This window comes from Rhinatrema bivittatum, chromosome 5, assembly GCF_901001135.1.
Source record: "Rhinatrema bivittatum chromosome 5, aRhiBiv1.1, whole genome shotgun sequence".
Classification (NCBI taxonomy): domain Eukaryota; kingdom Metazoa; phylum Chordata; class Amphibia; order Gymnophiona; family Rhinatrematidae; genus Rhinatrema; species Rhinatrema bivittatum.
In genome coordinates this window covers 241,900,782-241,916,726 of record NC_042619.1, presented here as the reverse complement: position 1 = coordinate 241,916,726, position 15,945 = coordinate 241,900,782, and the positions used below count along the sequence as shown (strand labels likewise).

The 15,945-nt window shown below is 46.1% G+C and overlaps 1 protein-coding gene across 3 annotated transcripts in view; it reads right to left on the bottom strand.

The window, feature by feature from the left end:
- Positions 1-15,945, bottom strand: part of SCAF4 (SR-related CTD associated factor 4) — a 428,510-nt gene that overhangs the window by 134,357 nt on the left and 278,208 nt on the right. For all 3 annotated transcript variants that reach the window (XM_029603599.1, XM_029603600.1, XM_029603601.1), the window contains one exon: positions 11,051-11,207. In XM_029603599.1, coding sequence (XP_029459459.1) covers positions 11,051-11,207 — 157 coding nt within the window. The remainder of the gene's footprint in view (positions 1-11,050; positions 11,208-15,945) is intronic.

Genomic DNA, 15,945 nt, shown 5'->3' with positions numbered 1-15,945 from the left:
TCTGGACACCGCTCAAACCTGGACACCCAAACCGATGCCCCCCTAAGTGTCCAAAAACTGGATGTAGATGCACTGACTGAACAGAGGATCCTGACAAAGGCATCCTAACATGGTAGGAAAAAGTCTCAGAGCAGGGCCTAGCCAATAGAGGCTGCTCAACCAGTCAGGCTGCCCACATCCCTTAACCTCCCTCGGGTCGATAAGAACATCAGAATGGCGCGCTGAGCACAGACATCGGGAAGGAGTTAGACCTACACAAAACCCTCCTTATCTGGCTCTTTTTTTTTTCATTATTACCTAACCTGACTTCAGCCTTTCCCTGCTGAGTACAAAGACAGTCTCTGGCTACAGGGGGAGATAGCATATACAGTCACCTCCTCACTCGGTTTCCTGCACCCGCTGTCTTTCAGCTGTTCAAACAGCCAAGTCGACGCCAGCTTAAAAACCAGCTACTGGAGCAAGGCACTCGGACTACAGAAATCACCTCAGGAATTCTCAACTGGGGGAGGGTCCATTTGGTATCACAGCAGGAGAGCAGGGTGAATTAAATTTCCTTTTATTTCTCCTTCCAAAATCTGAAGCAATTCCCAAGTAGGGAGATGCACATCCACCATCTGCTGGAGACGGAGAATAGTGGCAGGCTGATGTCACTGCAGCAGTATGTCAAATCCTTTAACGTAGCCCTTCGGAGCAGATCAAAGGGAGGTTCACACAGAGCTTTAAGAACTAGATTAAGGTTCCAGGATGGACAAGATTTCCAAACTGGAGGACGAAGATTCATCGTACCTCTTAAGAAAACGAACCACGTCCGGATGAGACGAAATAGAGGAACCTTCAATTTTGCCACAGAGAGTGCCCAGTGCTGCTACTTGCACTTTAAGAGAACTAAGAGATAAGCCCTTGGTGAAGCCATCCTGTAAAAAAAGATATTTCAGGAATTAAGGCCCTAAGAGGGCAAATTCCCCTGACAGAACACAAGGACTCCAAAATCTACCATACTAACATAAGAGGTTAGTAGACTTCCTTCTAGACTGTAACAATGTGGGTGACTACCGAATCTGGGTAACCTTTCCTTTTCAAATGCCTCCTCTCAAAAGCCATGCCGCTAGACAAAAGCGAGCAGCCTGGTCGAGAAATATAGGACCCTGTCGAAGAAGATGCGTCAGGTGGCTGAAGCGAAGCGGGCCTTCCACCGCCAGGTTGACCAGATCCGCAAACCACAGACGCCGAGGCCACTCTGGAGCCACCAGAATCACCTCTCCGCAATGCTTTTTTATGCGACATAGAACCGTGCCCACCAACTGCCACGGAGGACAAACATATAGAAGAACTTCTTGAGGCCATGGTAGAACCAGAGTGTTGACCCCTTTGGCCCCGTACTGTCTTCGGCGACTGAAGAATTGGAAGGCATTGGCATTCTGAGAGGTCACCATAAGGTAGACATGAGGTAGACCTCAACGATCTCGAATTAACTGCATGGCTGTCTCAGAGTTCCCACTTGTCTGGATCCAAGCGTGTGCAACTCAAGAAATATTGCCTGAACATTCTCTGTTCCTGCGATGTGGGATACCGCTAATCTCTCTAGATGTTGTTCCGCCCAGGCACCAACTTCTGCGCCTTTAGAGCCACTGCCTTGCTTTTGGTTCCACCCTACCGATTTATATACTCTACTGTCGTCGTGTTGTCCGACAGAACTCGAACTGGACGATTCCGTAGTAATGGCAGAAACGCCTTCAAGGCCAAGCGAACCGCCCTGGTCTCTAGACCAGTGGTTCTCAACCTTTTTTCGGCCGGGACACACCTGACAGGTGGTTCTCAAGTGCATGACACACTGAACATGTGACTGTCCGGATCTGGGACCGATGGCGGCTGAGGTGGATCCGGAGGAAGCTCTGGGACCACCCTAGCTCTAATGGAGCCCTGCCCTTCCGACTCCTTAGGAGTTTGCGGAGAAGAAACCCACGGGTTTCTAGGCGGGGAGCCGGGGGGGGGGGGGGGGTCCTTCTCCTCCTTATACTAGTGAGATACGATTTGTGCATAAGGAGCACAAACTCTGTGGAAAAACGAGACTTTGCCTTCCCGGGGTGGAGGAAGGGGTAGAGGGGCTCAAATCCAGTGGAGAAAATAAAGAATCGGGCTCACCTCCCTCCTGCAGCCCCGATTCAGCATCAGATATTTCCAAAATGGCCACCGTTCCCACGGTTTTTCGGGTCGGGAACGGCCTGGCCATGTGGCGTGCTGCTTGTCCCCAGGTCGCAGTAGTCGTGGGTGCCGAGGAGGGGCCCTCCCCACCCAGCAGGCACCCGGAGAAGAGGCCTCCGCGGGAGAGCCTCGTGGCAGGCTCCCCACAGGCATTACAGACGCTGGTTTGGTGCATTAGAAAAAAAAAAAATCGCTGTGAGGAGTAAAAGAGCGGAGCTATGCTGAGCTGAGCTGGCAGCAGAGGCAGAGACTGAATGCTGCATGCTGCCGGAGCTGTCCACAGTTCTTAAATTACTAAAATAGGACTCAGTTTAAAAAAATCTTCCTTTTATTTTTTTTTAAACAGCAGTGCAGAGGAAAGCTTTCCTTTCCCAGGCCCTATCTGGACAGCTAGCCAAGGGGGATTGACTGGACCACCAGTATCACCACAGAAGGTCACCGGGAATGAGGAGCCTAGGCTGAAAATTTCAAGGGGCAAGCTCCCCTAGGCTCCCGCAGAGCGAGGAGACAGGACTGTCTTCCAGAAAAATAGAGAGAAATCTTTCAAGTGTAATTTTCCTCTTTTTTTTTTTTTTTTTTTAATATAAACAAGAGTTAATACTTGCTTGATCCTGCAAAGAAAGGTATAAGATCCCCGCAGGGAAAAGAAGATAAGGGGAAAGGAAAATTAGTTCTTACCTGATAATTTTCATTCCTGTAGTACCACGGATCAGTCCAGACCATGGGTTAAGCCCCCGTGTTCCAGCAGGTGGAGACAGACCAGAGTTCTGAGGCTAGCCCATATAAGGACAGAACCTACCCAGGAACCCTCAGTATAACTACTGTCAAAGCAGAAAAGATATAAGATCAAGCAAGTACCAGGATAAATAGCACATATAATTTAAAACAAAATAACAATTGAATGAACTGTGTGACTAAACGCTCTTGTATAACTACCCCTGATCATCGCAAAGATGCTTCCGGTGCCTAACAGTAAATCCCAGAAAGATGATGCAGGAGACAAAAATAGAGAAAAAAACCTGTAAAAAGGAAAAAACCAAAAAACAAGATTAACAAGAATGAATTCAAACGGACAGAATAAGAACGGGCGGGTGTCTGGACTGATCCGTGGTACTACAGGAACGAAAATTATCAGGTAAGAGCTAATTTTCCTTTCCCTATACGTACCCGGATCAGTCCAGACCATGGGATGTCCCAAAGCTTCCCTATAGAGGGTGGGACCCAGACAGACCCGCTCGAAGCACCTGCCGACCAAAGGAACCAAAAGCTGGAGCCTGAACATCGAGTCGGTAGTGACGAGCAAAAGTATGAAGAGATTTCCATGTAGCCGCCCTACATATTTCTTGCAGAGACACCGATTGAGACTTCGCCCAAGAAGTCGCTTGACAGCGTAAAGAATGAGCTTTAAGGCCTTCAGGAACTGGTTGGCCCTTGCAAATGTAGGCTGAAGAAATCGCCTCCTTCAACCAGCGAGCAATTGTAGCCTTAGACGCTTGCTTCACCTGTTGGAACCACTCCACAGAATGAAAAGATGATCGGAAACTCGAAAATCATTAGTGACCTCAAGATAATGCAATAAGACTCGTTTGACGTCAAGACGATGGAGATCACTATTACCAGAAGCTGCGAGATCCTCTGGTGAAAAAGTGGGGAGTTCAATGGACTGGTTAATATGAAAAGATGAAACAACCTTAGGTAAGAAAGAAGGTACGGTCTTTAGGGAAACGCCAGAGTCCGAAAAATGCAAGAAAGGGTCTCTACAAGATAGAGCTTGAAGCTCAGACATTCTCCTGGCTGAACAGATAGCAACCAGGAAAACAGTCTTGAGAGTCAAGTCTTTGAGAGTGGCACGACGAAGAGGCTCAAACGGAGCCGTACAGAGAGCTCAAAGCACCAAATTCAAATTCCACGAAGGACAAATAGACCGGACAGGTGGCTTTAAATGCTTAGCGCCTCTGAGAAAACGAACTACATCCGGATGAGAGGCAACTGGCTGACCCTCAATGGTGCCCAGGAGAGAACCAAGGGCAGAGACCTGAACACGCAGAGAGCTAACCGAAAGACCTTTGGAGAGACCACGCTGAAGACAAGAAAGTAAAACCGCAACAGAAGGCGAGCGAGCCGAAACACCCAACTCTTCACAAACATTTTTAAAAACCTTCCAGACCCTCACATAAGAAAGGGAGGTTGATTGTTTGCGGGCCCTGAGAAGGGTGGCAATAACTTCATCTTTATAACCTCTGTGTCTTAAACGTCTCCGTTCAAAAGCCATGCCGCTAGACAGAAGCGATCCTCCTGGTCGGAAAATATGGGACCCTGCCACAGAAGATGGGGCAGATGACAGAGACGAAAAGGTCCGTCCACCGAGAGATTCACCAGATCCGCGAACCACGGCCGTCGGGGCCACTCTGGAGCCAAGAGAATGACCGGACCGCGATGGAGTTCTATTCTCCGAAGAACCTTCCCCACTAACGGCCACGGTGGGAACACATAGAGAAGAACGTCGGAGGGCCAGGGAAGAACCAGCGCGTCCACCCCTTCTGAACACTGCTCCCTCCACTGGCTGAAGAACCCGGGAGCCTTGGCATTGGCTAGCGTCGCCATGAGGTCTAGGTGAGGGGGAACCTCACCTGCTCATGATTAGATCCATCGCAACGTCTGAAAATTCCCACTCGCCGGGATCGAGATGCTGACTGAGGAAGTCGGCTTGAACATTCTCCTTCCCCGCTATATGGGAAGCTGCCAGGCGATCCAAGTGCCTCTCTGCCCAAAGAAAAAGCTTGCTGGTCTCTAATGCCATTAGACGACTTCGAGATCCCCCCTGTCGATTTATGTAAGCTACAGTGGTGGAATTGTCTGATAGCACTCGGACAGCTTTGTGACGAATCAGAGGAAGAAAAAACTTGAGGGCTAGGCGAACCGCTCGGGCTTCTAAGTGATTGATGTGCCATCGAGATTGGGACAGGGTCCAGAACCCTTGAGTCGTTTGAGATTGACAGACAGCTCCCCAACTGAAGAGGCTGGCGTCTGTCGTTACTATGACCCAAGAGGGAGTCAAAAGAGGCATTCCCCTGAGAAGGTGGGCTGGGGAAAACCACCATTGAATGCTGGCGATGGTAGAGTCGGAGAGAGGAAGAATCTCCTGATACTGCTTGGATATCGGCTTCCAACAGGACAACAATGCTTTCTGTAAAGGACGCATATGAGCAAACGCCCAGGGGACGAGATCGATCATGGAAGCCATGGTCCCTAGAACCTGGAGGTAATCCCATGCCGTGGGAAGAGGGAGAGAGACAAAAATGTTCACTGATCTATCAGATTGATTGTCCGCGAGTCTGAAAGAAAAACTTTTCCGATTCGAGTGTTGAAAAAAGCGCCTAAAAATTCCAGCTGGAGAAATTGATTATGCAACCGAGAGATGTGAGAAGCGCTAAACCTCTTGTCCACTGCGAGCGCGCAGAGAGAGACGGACTTGGCCCTGATCAACCAACCGTCCAGGTAAGGATGGACCAAAATCCCTTCCTGGTGAAGAGCTGCTGCAACGACTACCATGATCTTGGTGAAGGTGCAGGGAGCAGTGGCGAGACCGAACGGGAGAGCCCAAAACTGGAAGTGCTGACCTAGGATCTGAAAACGAAGGAATTTCTGATGTTCCTGACGAATGGGGATGTGAAAATAATCCTCCATCAGATCTAGGGAAGTGAGAAATTCCCCGGGCCGAACCGCTGCAATTACCGCCCGCAGGGTTTCCATTTTGAAACGGGGAACCCTGAGGGCCTGATTGACTCTTTTGAGATCCAGAATGGGACGGAAAGAATCGTCCTTTTTGGGAACAACGAAGTAAATTGAATATTGGCCGGCGCCCTTTTCGTGTACTGGAACCGGAATGATTGCCCCCAATTCCTGAAGATTCAACAAGGTGTGGCAAACCGCAGGCCTCTTGGAATGGCCGTAAGGGGAAACGATGTAGAGATCTGGCAGGTGTCTGGCAAAATCTAATGCATAGCCGTGCTCTATCACATCGAGGACCCAGAGGTCGGAAGTGATTTTGGCCCACTCCTCGAGAAACATAGAAAGACGCCCACCTAAGTTTCGTGCGGAGGAATGGACCGGCCAAATCTCATTGGGGAGCTGACTTAGAGGTGGTGGACTACTGATGGCCATTTCGGAAACCTCGATGTCCACGAAAGGAATGGGACCAAGACAGTGACCTGGATACCCCTCCCCTGGGGAAGGATCCACGGGCTCTGTTAACATAATGGCGATTCCCCCTGAAGCGAGAACGAGTCGGGAAAAAAGACTTCGATTGCTTGGGACGGTCCTCTGGCAGCTTATGGACCTTGTTTTCCCCCAAGGACTGAATAAGCTGTTCCAGGTCCTCACCAAAAAGCAACTTGCCCTTAAAAGGAAGATTGCCCAACCGAGCCTTAGAAGAAGCATCAGCAGACTAATTGCGCAACCAGAGAAGACGTCTGGCAGATACCGCTGAAGCCATAGCTTTAGCTTGGGCCCGAAGCAAATCACATAGTGCATCCGCACCATAGGCTATAGCACCCTCCAAAAGTTCAGCTTGTTCAGCCTCTGCAGACGGGAGGTCCTGGGTGCTGAGTAACCGCTGCATCCACCTAAGGCTTGCCCGCTGCATGAGACTGATGCAAATTGTCACCCGGACATCAAGAGGTAAGAATTAAAAAATGCGTTTTAAATAAAATTCAAGTTTACGGTCCTGTACATCCCGAAATGCTGTAGCACCCACCACTGGGATGGTAGTGTGCTTTGTCACAGCGGTGACAGAAGAATCCACTTTGGGAATTTTTAACATGTCCAGGCAGTCCTCAGGGAGCGGGTAGAGTTTATCCATAGCTCTCCCAACGCGAAGACCCGTCTCTGGAGATTCCCATTCCCTGAGGAGGAGCAAGCGATGCATAGGATGAAAAGGGAAAGTAGGCGGTAAGGCCCTAAAAGCCCCACCAGGACCGTGTCCGCATTTGGCGTCATCGCTGCTGCCAAAGAATCATCTGGGGGGGCATCAACTCCCAGTTCTTGAAGAACGAAGGGAATAAGAGGCTCCAACTCTTCCCGCCGAAATAAACGCAGGACATGCGGATCATCACCCTCTAAGGGGGGGGGAGGGGGAGTGGAATCATCATCATCCCCAACATCAAGCGGGTCCAAAGAAGGCGGGGGAGGAGGGTCCGCCGCGGGAGGGGGGGCTCCAGGGACTAAGCGAACCCTAACAGGGCCCTGAGGGTCCATACCCACCTCGGGGGAAGGCCTAGGAAAATTAGGAGGGATTGGAGGGGGGGGACGGGACAACAGGAGGGGGGGTCCACCTCCGTTTGCAGACTGGCCAGATAAGACTCATGCATTAACAGAACAAATTCTGATGAAAAACAGGCCTGGGCCAAATTTTTTGCGGGGGGGGGGGGGGGGGGGGGGTAGGGGGGGGGTCAGAGCCAGCACCCCGAGAGCGAACCGAGCTCAAATCGGGGGGGAAAGGTGAAGGAATTGAGTCTCCTGCTCCCGAAGAAGCAGGAAGAGAAGGGTCAGAAAAATTTAAAATGGCCGCCGCAGCCGCGCGATCCCGGGACCGAAATGGCTTGGCAGCACGTCGGGGAGTCCTTCCCCTTGGTTGAAATGCTGGCGAATCGAAAGAGGAGCCTTCACCCCCAGAAAAGCACCTAGAACAAACACCCTCGCGGGAGAGTCGGGAGGCCGACTCTCCACAGGCAATACAACAGAGTGGCCGCGGCATGAGGAGGGAGCCGCGATGTAATTAAAATCAGCTTAGCTGGGAGCCCCAGAGGAGGAAGGCGGGAGATTGAACCCCGCTCTTTCCTCACAAAAATAAAAACTGCTGCACTTTACTTTTCCTTTTTTTTTTTTTTTTTTTTTTTTATTATTAATCAAAAGAAAGAAACTGTATAGGTAAAAAAGTCTCCGTGTAGTTTAAAGTAGGAAACATTTTATTTTAAATCACAGAGTCAGGGGAATGTAACTCGTCCCTGAAAGCCACAACCGAGGAATGGGCATCTCGGGGCACAGTAGCAGGTAAGTGGGGAGAGGGACTGGCACCACCAGTATCACCCACACAGGTCACCAGGAAGGGAACCTAGGCTGATAAATATCAAGGGGCAAAGCCCCCCTAGGAACCCCAAGAGCGAGGGAGACAAAAGTGTCTACCCTAAACACAGACAGAGAAAAATTCTCTTTTTTTATTTATTTTTATAAATATTTAAGAAAGCAAATTAAAAAGGTACTTGCGTGAGCTTGCCCTTAAGAAAGAAGGAAAAACCCAGAGGGCAAGCTAAACAGGGAACCAAGGGTGAGATGTTCCACCTGCTGGAGACAGACGAATGCTGAGGGTTCCTGGGTAGGTTCTGCCCTTATATGGGCAGCCTCAGAACTCTGGTCTGTCTCCACCTGCTGGAACTGGGGCTTAACCCATGGTCTGGACTGATCCGGGTATGTACAGGGAACCGCAAATTCAGCTGCCTGCATCTGCTGAAGACAGATGAATACTGAAGGGATGCAGGGTAGGCACTGTCCTGATATAGGATACCCTTTCAGTTTTGGTCTGTCTCCATCTGCTGGACAGGAGGCTCAACCCACGGTCTGGACTGATCCGGGTATGTACAGGGAAAATCCTTTTAAGGTGTAACACCATCTTAAGATCTTGTACATCTTTTAAAGCAGCCGAACCAATAACCGGAATTGTGGTGCACTTAAGTCACAGCAGACACCGCCGCATTTACTTTCGGGAGAGAAAAAAATTCTAAATCCTGTTCTGGTAGAGGGTAAAGTTTCCCCATGGCTCTGCCAACCTTTAAACCAGAATCAGGAGTCCCCCATTCCTCTTCTACTACCTTCATAACCGACTTGTGGTAAGGGAAAGAAGTTGGAGGATCTCGGATAGCACCTAATACCGGGTCCTCGCCATCCAAACCCTGGCTCTCTTAAGTCATTTCAAACCCCAAGAACCTGGTAAGCCAAGGGAAGCAAAACCTCCAGCTCTTCCCTTTTAGAAAGGCGGACCACCTTAGGATCCTCCGGCTCATGAATAAAAGAGACTGGGTCATCCCCTTGACCCGCATCCTCGGTAGCTGGAATAACCGGAGACAGCAGGGGAGCTTGGCCAGACCCCAAACCAGTACTACCAGGAGCTATGATAGCATCCTCTGGATGCTATCATAGCATCACCCCCCAGCTGAATCACCCCCCCAGCTGAATCACCCTGCGGGCAAAAAATCAAGTTTTGCTGAGGGAACCCTATTACCGGGCATAGAAGACCTCCTGGGACTCCCAAAGGACCTTCAGTGGGCTGGACTGGTGGAATCTGTGGCTGTGTAGTTCCCCCAAGCCGCTTTCTGTCTGGCCATATAGGCATCATGAAGTAACAAAACAAAGTCTGTGAAGAAAAGCCTCCCTGCACCAAAACCAGCATGGTCTTGTTGAAAAACAAGCAAACCAGAGCTTTCCTCCTCTTCTAGCCCTCCCTGCCCATTCCCCAACCCAGAATGGACCGGAGACAGAGGTGGAAGACCCTCCCCAATCCCCCCCCGGCGACGCGGGAACTGCCGCAGCAAAATCCAAAATGGCCACCATTCCCACACCGGCCGGGTGAGGTAAAAAAGAAGTTGCAGCCGGTCCAAAAGACAATACTCTATGCTGTTTAGCGGGAGAAGGAGCCATAGACGAACCCTCCCCAGCTTTGGCACAGTTAGTGCATAACCCCGACCTATTAAGCCGGGAAGAATCAGAGCCGGATGAACGGCATGCCCTGCTGCGAGCCAAAAGGTAGAGATAAAAATAAAAATCCTCTCTCTGAAGATACTCACCACGACAGAAGAAAAGGTCCCCCAAACAACCAGAGCCCCACAAAAAGCTCCCAAGGGGAGGAAGTCGCTCACCTGTAGAGCACTGCTGTGGTGCAGTTTTTGGGGTTTTTTGTATTTTATAATTAGCTTTAGTTAAAAATGAACAACCTGCCCTGAAAAATAGGCAAAAATAGCCAAAAAATTATTGTAAAAAAGTTTTGTAAAGAGCCTGCAGCCGCTTCAGCGGCCTCGTGAAGGGAAGGATCTAGACAACCAGATTTATACCTCACAGGCGTCCAAGACTGAGCACACACAAGGGTACCAACCCCCGGCTCGGCCGCCTCAACCGGACAGGGAAGAACCCTAAGGATTCTAAAAAATAAAAGAAACTCCCAGGAGGAAGTCTCAAAAGAAAAAAATTAGCTGAAAAAAATGAGTCAACTGCAGAACTGCAGGATTAACAGCCTCTGCCATCTGCTGGAGACAGAGAAATACTGATGAACTGCAGGTGGCACGGTTGCTTAGATACAGTGTCAGCGAGGTTTTTTTTTTTCTCTGTCTCCATCTGCTGATAGGGGGAGATGAACCCAGGTGTCTGGACTGATCCGGGTACATTAAGGGAATGTTAATTTCCTGTCAAATGTGTGGGATACCAATTAAAAGTATTACGTGGAAACTCTCTGAGATGCCCTTTAAAGTGCTGCACCAACACCCCAGAGAGCTTGGCCAACAGAATATCTCATAGCAGAGCCTAGCATCACTCCACTATATGAAACACTGATAGGCCTTTAGGGGGTATGGAAAAATCAAAATAATTTTAAAATGAAGAAATGACTTTTTAAAGTCCTGGTGGTCCCAGCTTTCTTTCAAAAGTGAAAGGGGCACCCACAGTACCATACCCACACTTTTAAACCAAACAAAAGGGCATTTTCTGTGGCTATGGTAACAAATAGCTCCCATTTCATGCAATATTTAGCCTCTGAAACAGGAAAGCATTCAGAGTTGTAGCCAATTGTATGAATCTGTTTCACCTGGACTAAGGGTCTCGCTGTCCAACACTCCTCCTTCACAAAAGCTCTCCAGCTCTTCCGGCTTGACTTTGTCCCATGGTATGTATGTGACACCCAGCTCTACATCCCAATACTGCTTGTAGTCTGTCTTTATTCCTTTATTTAAAGCCCAGGCAATCTTTGAAAAGGAGAAATAAAATGAAGTTTATTGTAATTTTTGGTACTTTGCATTAAGAGCAATGAGTGCATTGACCTCAATGCATGAAAACACAAAAGGTAAATTTAGTATTTATGGACGAGGATTAAAACAAATTTCTTACAAGATTTAAGGCAATGACTTTCTAAATAATTTACATTTTGTAGTTTTATTTCTGTAACAAAAAATACATCTAGGATTAACAGATCCCAGTCTTAACAGACTGAAATAGTACTAGAGAAATCCCTGCTTCCCTTCTTCCTTCCCTTGTCTATCCCGCCAGCAGCATTTCTTAAACTACCCTGTCTGTAAAGAAAAGCATGAAGTTTGGCACTATCCTGTAGGGAGATACCAGAAGTTTCACTACTGTGCAGCAAAATATGAATTCTGACTTCACAATATGGACGTTTGACCTGTATTTCAGCAGAAATTTATTTTTATTTAATAATTTTATATACCATCATTCGAGGACCATCACAACAGTTTACATAAATTTATAAAAACAGGGAAAATAAAATACATAAATACATTACATTTAGTAATAAAATACTAACTAGCAGAACATAACAAGTATCATCTTCCTAAAAATTAAAACTAAATATTGTCAAATAAAACTAAGTAAAACAGGGTGATTATGTAAAATAAAAGAACAAAAGGCAAGTGGAGTTGAAAAAAAGATAATCAAAGCAGACTGGAGAGTAAAAGGAGAGCATTACAAAATTATGTTGCATCCTGATAGGCCTTCATGAATAACCATGTTTTCACCTTTTCAAAAAATTTTTAGCTCCGGCTGAAGACGTAACTCTGTTGGAAGAGTGTCCAGATTTTGGTGACTGACAGTGATAGTGCGCAATCTCTTACTTGGCATAGATGAGCAGAATGTACAGAGGGGATAGATAGAAGACCTTTATTAGCAGAGCGAAGATTATGTCGGGGAGTGTGAAGTCGAATGGCAGCATTAAGCCAGTCAGTTTGATCTCCATATATGATTTTATGTAGAATGCATAAGAACATGTCATGCTGGGTCAAGATCAAGGGTCCATCAAGCCAGCATCCTGTTTCCAACAGTGGCCAATCCAGGCCATAAGAACCTAGCGGGTACCCAAAAACTAAGTCTATTCCATGCTACTGTTGCTAGTAATAGCAGTGGCTATTTTCTCCTCCAAGAACTTTTCCTTCTCCAAGAACTTTTCCAATCCTTTTTTAAACACAGCTACACTAACTGCACTAACCACATCATCTGGCAACAAATTCCAGAGTTTAATTATGCATTAAGTGCACTAACCACATGCTAACGTCATGGAGTGCCCCCTAGTCTTTCTATTATCCGAAAAAGTAAATAACTGATTCACATTAACCGATTCTAGACCTCTCATGATTTTAAACACCTCTATCATATCCCACCTCAGCCGTCTCTTCTCCAAGCTGAAAAGTCCTAACCTCTTTAGTCTTTCCTCATAAGGGAGCTGTTCCATTCCTTTTATCATTTTGGTCGCCCTTCTCTATAACTTCTCCATTGCCACTGTATCTTTTTTGAGATGCGGCGACCAGAATTGTACACGGTATTCAAGGTGCGGTCTCACCATGGAGCGATACAGAGGCATTATGACATTTTCCGTTTTATTCACCATTCCCTTTCTAATAATTCCCAACATTGTTTGCTTTTTTGACTGCCGCAGCACACTGAACTGACAATTTCAATGTGTTATCCACTATGACGCCTAGATCTCTTTTTTTGGGTGGTAGTTCCTAATATGGAACCTAACATTGTGTAACTATAGCATGGGTTATTTTTCCCTATATACATCACCTTGCACATATCCACATTAAATTTCATCTGCCATTTGGATGCCCAATTTTCCAGTCTCAGAAGGTCTTCCTGCAATTTATCTCCCTCTGCTTGTGATTTAACTACTCTGAACAATTTTGTATCATCTGCAAATTTGATTACCTCACTCGTCATATTTCTTTCCAGATCATTTATAAATATATTGAAAAGTACAGGTCCTAATACAGATCCCTGAAACACTCCACTGCCCACTCCCTTCCACTGAGAAAATTGTCCATTTAATCCTACTCTCTATTTTCTGTCTTTTAGCCAGTTTGTAATCCATGAAAGGACATCGCCACCTATCCCATGACTTTTTACTTTTCCAAGAAGTCTGTGAGGAACTTTGTCAAATGCCTTCTGAAAATCCAAATATACTACATCTACCGGTTCACCTTTATCTACTTGTTTATTAACTCCTTCAAAAAAGTGAAGATTTGTGAAGCAAGACTTGCCTTGGGTAAAGCCATGCTGACTTTGTTCTAGTAAACCATGTCTTTCTATATGTTCTGTGATTTTGATGTTTAGAATACTTTCCACTATTTTTCCTGGCACTGAAGTCAGGCTAACCGGTCTGTAGTTTCCAGATCGCCCCTGGAGCCCTTTTTAAATATTGGGGTTACATTAGCCACCCTCCAGTCTTCAGGTACAATGGATGATTTTAATGATAGGTTACAAATTTTTACTAATAGGTCTAAAATTTCAATTCTGAGTTCCTTCATAACCCTGGGGTGTACACCATCCAGTCCAGATGATTTTCTACTCTTCAGTTTGTCAATCAGGCCTACCCCTTCTTCTAGGTTCACTGTGATTTGGCTCAGTCAATCTGAATCATTACCCATGAAAACCTTCTCTGATATGGGTATCTCCCCAACATCCTCTTCAGTAAAACAATGAAGCAAAAAAATAATTTAATCTTTCCATAATGGCCTTATCTTCTCTAATTGCCCCTTTAACCCCTCGATCATCTAACGGTCCAACTGACTCCCTCACAGGCTTTCTGCTTCGGATATATTTTAAAAGGTTTTTACTGTGAGTTTTTGCCTCTACGGCCAACTTCTTTTCAAATTCTCTCTTAGCCTGTCTTATCAATGCCTTACATTTAACTTGCCAACGCTTATGCGTTTTCCTATTTTCTTCTGTTGTATCCTTCTTCCAATTTTTGAATAAACCTTTGAATTCTATTCGATATTTTACCGGTAACCAATGCAATGATATTAGAGTTGGGGTTATATGGTTGTGTTTCTTAATTCCAGTTACAATTCTAGCTGCAGTGTTCTGAAGAATTTGTAAAGGCCGAATAGTGGAGGATGGTAAACCCAGAAAGAGTGAGTTACAATAATCAATACTGGCAAAAATAAGTAACTGCAATACCATTCTAAAGTTGGATGGGTTTACGAGCGGTTTTAGTCATTTTTAACATCTGAATTTTCTGTTATCCTTTTATTTTAAGTGAAATGTATTTTTAAAATTCAGTTCACAATCAATGGTTACCCCTAGATCATGAACATGTGGTACTGGTCCTCAAGTTTTAAAGGAGTTAAATCGCCAAGGGTTGGTCTTCTATCCAAAAGAATGACTTCTGTTTTGTAGACATTTAATATGAGTTTCATATGGGATAATAACTCATTACTCATTTTGTAGGTCAATTCTAGGCTTTTTTGAACTGGGATGAGAATTTGTATGTCATCAGCGAAAATGTAATAGGTTAAAGCCAAGACCAGAAAGAAGACGACAAAGGGGAAGGATGTAAATGTTAAATAAAGTGGCAGATAATGCTGATCCTTGGAGTACTCCTGTATTAAGGGTTATTTTTTCTGAGATGCAATTTTTAATTTTGACTTGAAAATACCGGTTGGAAAGATAAGAAGTGAACCAATGTAGGGTAGTATTTGAAAGTCCAATATTGGCTAATTGGTTGAGTAAAATAGTATGATTAACAGTGTCAAACGCTGCGGATAGATCGAGTAAAATTAAGATATAATTTTGACCATTGTCAAATCCTTTCAGGACAGTGTCTGTTAATGCAAGTAACAGAGTTTATGTATTAAAGTGTTTATGGAAACCAAATTGCGAGGGATAGAGAATAAATATTATTGCTTTCCAAATGTTCAGTTAATTGATTTTTAACAACCTTGGCCAGAATAGCAATACATGACTTCATTATCTGGTCTGCCAGCACAGCTGTTTAACAAGGTCCCTCTGAAGGAACAACTTCTCTCCAGAAACAAAAAAACCTAAGAAAATACAGGCCCAGTGTGTGTGTAAGAGCAAATCTAAGACCTGCAGGAAAGTTCAGCTCTCCCTGGAAGACTGTCTTATCAAACAGGTCAGAAGAAAATTGGTTCTTACCTGATAATTTTCGTTCCTGTAGTATCACGGATCAGTCCATGGGTTATGCCTCCCTTCCAGCAGGTGGAGACGGAGAAAAACTTGAAAGGCACCCACAGTTAAGCTGGTGTACCTCCTGCATCCCTTCAGTATATAGAACATCAAAGCAGAATAAGACTAGTAGTGAATCAAGCAAGAACTTTAAGAACATATCAACTTGTAACCGTAGCTTTCTTAGTATGCTGCAATAACATAACCTGAATATGCGTGCGCGGACTTTACTGATCCCCTTGTTACCCACTCCTAGACTTTGGGCGGGCGTCTGGACTGATCCGTGGTACTACAGGAACAAAAATTATCAGGTAAGAACCAATTTTCTTTTCCCTATACGTACCCGGATCAGTCCAGACCATGGGATGTACCAAAGCTTCCCTAAACTGGATGGGACCTCGTGAGTCCCACGCGCAATACGCCACTGCCAAAATCTCCGGGCGCCTGAACGTCCAAGCGGTAGTGGCGAGCAAAAGTGTGTAGAATCTTCCAAGTAGCAGCTCTGCAAAT